At 42.8% G+C, this 8,119-nt stretch overlaps 1 protein-coding gene across 2 annotated transcripts in view; it reads right to left on the reverse strand.

The window, feature by feature from the left end:
• Positions 1–8,119, reverse strand: part of SARC_01382 — a 12,647-nt gene continuing 4,528 nt past the window's right edge. Inside the window, exons 5-13 of one of the 2 annotated variants that reach the window (XM_014304899.1) lie at positions 7,559–7,670; positions 7,208–7,312; positions 6,786–6,941; positions 5,996–6,118; positions 5,646–5,823; positions 5,036–5,145; positions 4,505–4,562; positions 4,153–4,271; positions 2,709–3,351 (exon numbers count right to left, since the gene is read on the reverse strand). In XM_014304899.1, coding sequence (XP_014160374.1) covers positions 3,283–3,351; positions 4,153–4,271; positions 4,505–4,562; positions 5,036–5,145; positions 5,646–5,823; positions 5,996–6,118; positions 6,786–6,941; positions 7,208–7,312; positions 7,559–7,670 — 1,030 coding nt within the window. In that variant the 3' untranslated portion in view covers positions 2,709–3,282. Of the gene's footprint in view, positions 4,272–4,504; positions 4,563–5,035; positions 5,146–5,645; positions 5,824–5,995; positions 6,119–6,785; positions 6,942–7,207; positions 7,313–7,558; positions 7,671–8,119 lie in introns of both variants that reach the window. The other variant, XM_014304900.1, reaches the window with a different exon arrangement.

Consider the following 8,119-nt stretch of genomic DNA (forward strand, 5'->3'; position numbering starts at 1 on the left):
TTCAGATTGATATTGGATGCCTGTGTACTGTGAGCCCATCATTATATCATGGCTGTATCAATTGGCGGACGATGAATGATACTGGCTGGCTGATACTGATCCTAAGATAAATTCTGCACGTCAGGATGGCACACTGATTTGTTGTAAACGCGATCGGTATTTCGTAATAAACGTCTCGAGGGAAACATGCAAATGACAAATGTGTTTCATAAAATCCGGGTTGCCCTTATGTATTAGGAACTATTAGAAATACTGACTTATATACTGTAGCATCATATCGGCACATGGTCTGAAACAGCTGGTACGAATCGGGATTCTTGGAGCCGTGTTGAAAAATTTAGCTTATGACTATCTATACAACCGTCGCCCAATTTAAAAATTACACATAGATTGGTGAAAATAAATCGGTATTTGTTTCAAGTAAAGCTGGCTATCTATACGTGAAAATAGGAATAAATTTGCCTAACGTTTCTCAGGGCAAACTTTAAATTCGGTTCAATTAGACTTGTATACAGACTAGATTCAAAATAGCGTCGCGCTGAGAACCCCCCACTAAAAGTCGTGGCCGATTATCAGCGTACATGGACGTTATTAAAGAAAACGTCCAGCTTATGACTGATGTCAGCCAGGGGAGGAGAAGCATAGGTCCGAGCATCTCTTCCAAATCTTTGAACAGTCACATGGGTAAAGAACATGTCTTAGGATTAACTTAAAGTCGAATAATAATACTCTTCTATGTAAATGACAGGATTCGACGTCAGCTTTGAAAGTGTTTAAATCTCACCACGTCACGAGTGAAATGTACAAGGTATGGCCACGATTGATTGAACAAATTGCCTGGACCATAGCTATCAAAATTCTCCATATTGCTAAATCTACCAATGCCTTCATATTACGTCGTCACTTCACATGCATGTGTCATAATGGCCAGCGCTCATCAAAGTTCCGAGCGCTCCAGATTCACCTTACTTTTCAAACAAAGTATATATATGTATGCAATTCAAATACAGAAGGCAACATCATATACCTATGGTTATCCAAAACATAAAAACTATTTGAAACAGGGGCACGATAAAACGTTCCGACCATACAGCACGATACGGTGCGCTGAGGAACAAATAAACAATGTTGATCGCACAGCATTGGAGCCGATCTTGTAGTATACACTTTTTTTGGGGGTTTCCAGAAGGTTTATCACAGAACAAACATTTTTCGAATAGTTGTTGCGCAATGATCATGTTCTGATGCATTTTCTTCTTCTGCAGAGAATAGAGCGAATGAATGGTTGCGATAGACAAGATGCACCTTCGTGAATCGGATTTCAATACTGGAGAATAGTGGGCAAGGTCAGTGAGAGAAGAGTTCGCTTATGAAACGACTATGAGTTAAAATCGTTGCTCACATCTAGATACAATTTTGGCCAATCGAAGAAATTCATTCATTCTGAAATTGAGGTAAAAGCAATTATTTGTGACATCATCAAATGAGGTTACACGTTTTCCAATAATAAGATCGTGAGAATTTTTTTCTCCGTGACAGCCCATTTTGGTAGTTCACCTGAATATAGCAACGCAAGATTGATTATTGCATCAATCGGTTCACTATGGACTAATTGTCAATAAATTAATCAAAATAGCCGAGACATCACCGCTCCTATTTTCGATCAACTTACTGTAATATAGAATGCTACATTGAAATATTTAAGATCATAAAGAAACGCTGTGTATCGGTTACCCTCGAGGAGTTTTGGCTCTTAAAGTAAGGGACATCGAGATTGTGATTTGCATCGAATGCTGTCAAATGAGGATGCATATGCGATAGGTGACAGCTCGGTGGACCCACAGGCTACACTACAATGTCTGCAATCTTGCAGCGCAACCATTCGATAACATCCTGATATGAATTGTTGACCTTTCTTCCATGAGATGACGGTAGGTTTGAAGAAACAAACCATAAAGGTATACTTACACGACATATTTGTGTCTATATTTAATTTCGAACCTAACTGGATCAGGGTTGGAATATACGACCGCGTATGTCGACTATGGTTGCGTCAAACTCTTGGTTGAAATCTCATCATTTGCGCGCAAGCTCCGTAGTGGTGCGCTACTTTTGCCACATAGGGAGAGAAGATTACTAGAAAGTTAACACTTAAATATAGGTACCAATCGATTTGCGTCTGGTGGTATGTAGACAACACGAGCTACTCAACGTATAGATAGATCGGCGACTTACAAAGGCAAACCAGGAGCACTATTCTTTTTGTTCTGGCCTTGCATAGGAATTCGCACAATCTTGTGCAAGTTTCGAAATATTGCCGAATGAATGCGCTTCTCTGTTGCGAATGCATTTCACCACGTTTTTAATCTCAGCAAATATGTGCGAACTATTTTTTATCATTTAAGGATGGTAGTGTTTCAGAGCTCGTCGCGGTTACGTTAGAGCAACTACAATTAGAAATCTTTTGCAGTAACCAAGGCTTTACTCTGCCTAGCTTAAATCTGAAATACAAACTTCTGGTTTAGATATCTAAGCAAGAAAAGCAGCATTCTAATTAGTGAACGGTAGCATCTCCCACAGGCCAAGAGTGCAGCAGGACACACAAGTGTGTCACCTTTAAGACCATTCACCTTGCACAAACAAACTGCCCTACATACTATCCAGTGATGGATATTTGCTGTACTGTTTGATTTGACGTATCAGTGTCATACAATTACCCATATACCTGCTAAAAAGGGCCATGTAGTAAGAATGGAAAGATGTTGACTATTTCAGTATTCTCGTTATATTTACATATATGAGGAATAGAGGATGTTGGCTATTTCAGTATTCTCGTTGTATTCAAAGAATGCTTTGCAATTCATACACGTTCCCACTTTCACCTCTAATAGTTCTGTACAAGTCATTTTTATTATTATTTACTATATTAGAAGAGACATAATGTCACTGAAGAAGCCCTATTCGTGCTTGTGAAGCCATCACCGAGGATTTACAAGGGAAATCTCACCTAACTAGCACCAATTTATGCAGAGTGTAGATGGTAACCGTCTCAACGAACGTCTACTAGAACCTGAATGATTGTGAATAGGCTCTAAACTTTCCCCACAGATAAGCACGGCTTGTAGTGTCTCTGTTGCTCACTGGCTTGCTTGTGTACTATTGTTACATATGCTGCATATTGTCTGCCCCATTTGATCTCAGGGGGTATCATTGCATGTGCTTTACATTTTCACTCCTCCTCGTGTTTCGCATTATTTTGTAGAAATCTTTGTGCATGTCTACTTATGCCAAGAGACCAGCAACCGCGCCATCCTGAGCCACTTGTAACGATGCGATGTCACCGTACTGTTCCTGTGGTGTGAAACGGATACCAAAAGAAAGTAAACATCACACAGCTATGGGCAGGGGCTGAAAACGATCGCCTCACGACTACCCGTAGAATTAAATCAGACTAGTGTTCCCTACTCATCAACGGTGGAGCAAAATAGATACACCACTTGAAGGCTGCGGCTGGGTTCAGCCGGAGCACGATCCCGACTAAAGCAAAGGCACGATGAGCCATTCTTACACAAGAAAAATGAACGGCACGAGACCACCGACGCGGCGCAAGTTGTGCTTGAATGCCGAAAAAAATAAGAAACGAATTGACTACAAAGCGAGAACACAACATGCAGTTGTGCTGAGGAACTTGTCAAAGTTCCGATACACAACAACTGCGCAAGAGCCCAGAACCGAGAGATGTCATACTGTTGTACTTGGGTTCGTGACAGCTGACGCTCAACTCAATCAGCCAAGGATGAGGAATTCCGGAAATCCACAAAACAGCATCATGTGTATATACCAGGTGGGCAGAACATCGGTAGACAATATCGCAGACTTTACATACAATATAGCACAGGACACCACTCGCAAAGAAAGAGCCTATGCATTGGAACTCACATGTACTGTTACTAGGGTTTCGGGAAATGCGCACTAGCCCCGACTCGGAAGCTATGCTTCCTTCATAAGCGCATAGAGAGTCCTAGAATTAAACTAAGAAGTAATCAAACTAAGAATGTTGAGACTTAGCTCAAGTGCGCCGCGTACGTTAACACTCTATACAACCCTAAGCCCTAAATACTGTCATACGTACGTGCAAGTGCACAAACATACCACACATCGCCGCGTCATAGTCCCCACGCAGCGACGACTGCAAACACGCGTCAAAGTCCAGCAGACAGGCTTGGACTTGATGGCCACAGCATAGTTGCTCACATACTGCTGAGTGCACTCTGAGAAGGTAGTGTACATAAGACTTAAACAACATGTGGGGACGAGTGGGCCACTATATGGTGTCTACCCGCAACTACAGACTAGTAGAAAGATTGATCCGTAGGTGGCGATTTTGTTTGTTTTTTGTATTGCAAAACGTCAGTGCGAAGGCATTGAGAAAACACGGAAGCCCATGCTACTTACTGAACGAAATACTGACCAAGAATAAACCTTTCCATTTCAATAATCTTACCTGGACATTCTTTCGCGCTCTCCACCATCTTAAATACACTCGGAAGGAATCCAACAGCCTGCAGACAGGCACAGTGCAATGTATGAGTGAAATGCTCATCACCGAATTTTCAAGCTCTACAGATAATCAACAAAGTATTGCGATTCGATAGGTATTCCGGTCAACTACGCTTAAAAAAGTACACCACACGCACACGTAGTACATATGAACAAACCCTAACCCTACAACAGATACTCTGTTGGACATCCGATTAGCGCTTTAAGTGGAGCTGTATGCGAGCAATAGAACGACATTTGCGCATGTATCTGGATTTTCGCACAGACAGCACTTAGACACTCACATAGCTGTTATATACTACCCGTAGAGAACTATTGAAGCGCTCTCCCAATGATTACTCTGTGGTCATCGAGACCGCCAAGGCTCGATTTGACCCGATATAACCGATCAATGTGTACTGTTGTGGTCCTTAGAAATGCAGACAGACCTACATTCACAAGGCTGATGTGATTTGTACAGTATAGCTAGACTTACAATGCCAGCCATAGTTTTACGCTCTCTCGCCAGTTGCCGTGCGGCCAATTCCAGTAGCGAATACGGTTCGACACTTAACTCTGGGGCCACATAGCACGAGTGTGGATTGCCTGTTGTACAGGGGAGTGCAGCACTTAGTTCAATGGGCGTGTTTGCTGGTAGCTAGGACAAGCACAGGTTAACACTCTGATTTAAGAACGGAGTGACAAGGTCGAGCTGATTTTTTTGTATTTCCTTTGTTAACTGAAGAAAGAAACGTTCAGCTACAGCATTGATCAATCAATTCATTCACTTTCTTGGACATCGAAGTGACCGTTGCACGAACTTTGCCACAGACTGACCAGCTCATTTCCTCTGAAACGAATATCATGTGAAAGGATAGCAGACACACAACCAATCAACATGGAGACCTACCAATCGACTACACCTACGTATGATCAAATAAGTAGCGGTACACGCCGACCGCACTAGTTTTATGAATGGCGCCTAATAAACCTGACAACGTGTGGACTGATACGTTTGTGGTAAATGGTATGTGTACACTTATACGTTTGTTTCATGCATAAAAACTCCTAAATGTATCTGCACATAGTCCGTGATTGCATCATACCAGATGCGAGCTGATCGAGTAAGTAGTTGCACTTCTCCACAAAGCGAGTGTCGTCCGAATGATGGGCCATGGAGTCAAAGAAGAGATCCAACGCCTCCGGACTTTGTAGTAGCAGAAGGCGATTGGCATCCACTTCAATGATAACATTGAAGATGAAGGAGCAGGCGGATGATTGTACCTGATTGGTTCATATAAATAGAATGATAGTGGGTAACAGACGGGTAACAACAGACGATTTGCATCAATCCCATAAATGCCTTTGAAGAAAGAAGCACATACACAGGCAGACGTTCCATAGACGTATACAAACCACCACAACAGCCTCACAGTAACTCGAAATAGTTACGTACCTCTAGGCTTGAGGGGTGGTTTCGCATGGCTCTCAAGGCCAAACCGATAGCCCCCGTCTTAGCCACTTCCAGGCGATGGTCTTTCATGAATGAGAGATTCCGCATCACTCCCAACCCATAATTCTGTAAATAGATCAAAAGGATTGAAAGATCAGCTGCCAGATTAAGCATGTGCTCAGCAATGCTATATTCACGAGATCGTTGAGAAAGCGGGTAGGTGGATAAGGCGATATTGGTGAATGCCTTGAACAAAGCAATAGAGCCGTGGTGCGCCGTTGTAGCATTGTGCCGAGATTCAATGCCGTTCAGCGGCGATCAAGAAGTACAACAGAAACTACAGACAGTGTATATGGGATGGTGTGCATCTTTTATATTGAATGGTACTATCAGGAATGGCGTATACATATAGTAGCGAGTACTCATAAACAAGATACATATACCTTTTCCATTAAATGCGGACACATACTTTAATTGGCTGTGAGCGATACGTTAATTACAGTTACAGTGTACATGTGCATGTTTGTACGGTGAACACGAACGGATTTGATGAATAGTGTACACGTGTGTACATGTGTCTGCGTGACTTTGTCACAGTTTGTTCGCCTGTGCATGTCAATGAGAACATATCATTTCTCTACAGATAAGAAGCAACACACATAATACTGTGTAGATATCCACTGTACATACGATAAACCCTATACACAGATTCATTATATATACCCGTCCCCCACATTTACTGCCCATTGAGCGTGTACGTGATATCAATACAGAAACAACACGCACCACACACCTGCACTATACAATCCCGTGGGAAAGCGGTCATAGCCTTCAGCACTACCTCGAGCACTCCCGTCCGTATCAACTTGACGGTGCATTCGATGTTGCAGGCCAGATTCTGCAATGCCCCACAGCCCCACTTCTGTATCTCCAGACTCTCTGGTTTGTTCTGAATTTATCCAGAACGAGAATTAGAGTTGATTGGTCAAATGCTCAGGTGGAGACTAGGTGTATGCGGCTCTTGGTATTGTAGATTGCACTTCATGGCATGGATCTATTAACGCACCCTATGTCACAAAGTTTCTGAGGTTTAGGCCTGAGTAAGACCCCCTCAGCACAACATCAACAATATGTTAGAAATAGGAATCTGAAAAGCAATATAGCACGTGTTGCTGCACGTTCTGGTGCTGCTAAGGGATTTCGTGCATCACCCACCTTCATTGCAGTGAGGATGAGCGCTATGCCCCCCTCTAACTCCACAATCTGGCGGTTCTCCTCCACCAACCAGGTGATATTCTGTATAAACATAAACGCCGACGCCTGCGGCCATCGAGAATGAACGGAGCGATAAGTCAGTACGGCAACATCGATCGGAGTACAGCTTTCAACTGAATACAACAGCCCACACCAAAGGATTACCAAAACTACGCTGTCTCCAAATCATAGCACATTGCAGTCCGGAATCGGATATCCGGGTGCGGGGTATGGGTACAAGGACAGGAGTAGGGCGAATAAAGACCAACGCTGTGTTCAGGTATACATATAACACACGCATCAAACCCTCACCTGCAAACTGGTATTCTCAGCAAAACGGGTCATAGACCGGCACACTAAGGGCACCACGTCCAGCTGTTGCACTATATACCTCTGGTTGTCGGCTCGGTTGAAGGTCAGAGATCTGCAGAGCATTCGTGTGATTTAATTTGCATGTGTTCAAGACGTATGACCAGGACTATAGGTTTGTCTGCGGACACATAAATGGTTGGTGTATATATATCAGGATACAGAGTTGTACTTTCAAATCTCTTCAACACGAGTACACGCGGGAGGCGATCTAACCATACTGCCTTGTGGCGTACTTAACATCACAAATATTAATATCAGCATAGAGAGAGGCGGCTGACGTTACAGTTGAACATTCATCCAGATGTTTATGTACAGATGACATAGACAAAATAATAGAAGTCTGTAAAACCGATTTACAAACACAATACCTAATCGGTATATATAAAAATATGGGTAGATATTGGATGTTCATATACGTATCGTATTGGTAAATCTGTATATATGCACACAAATGCACAGGGGCACACGAATACAGGCACCCACACAAACACGCACTCAAAC

This window comes from Sphaeroforma arctica (genome assembly GCF_001186125.1).
Source record: "Sphaeroforma arctica JP610 unplaced genomic scaffold supercont1.54, whole genome shotgun sequence".
NCBI lineage: Eukaryota > Ichthyosporea > Ichthyophonida > Sphaeroforma > Sphaeroforma arctica.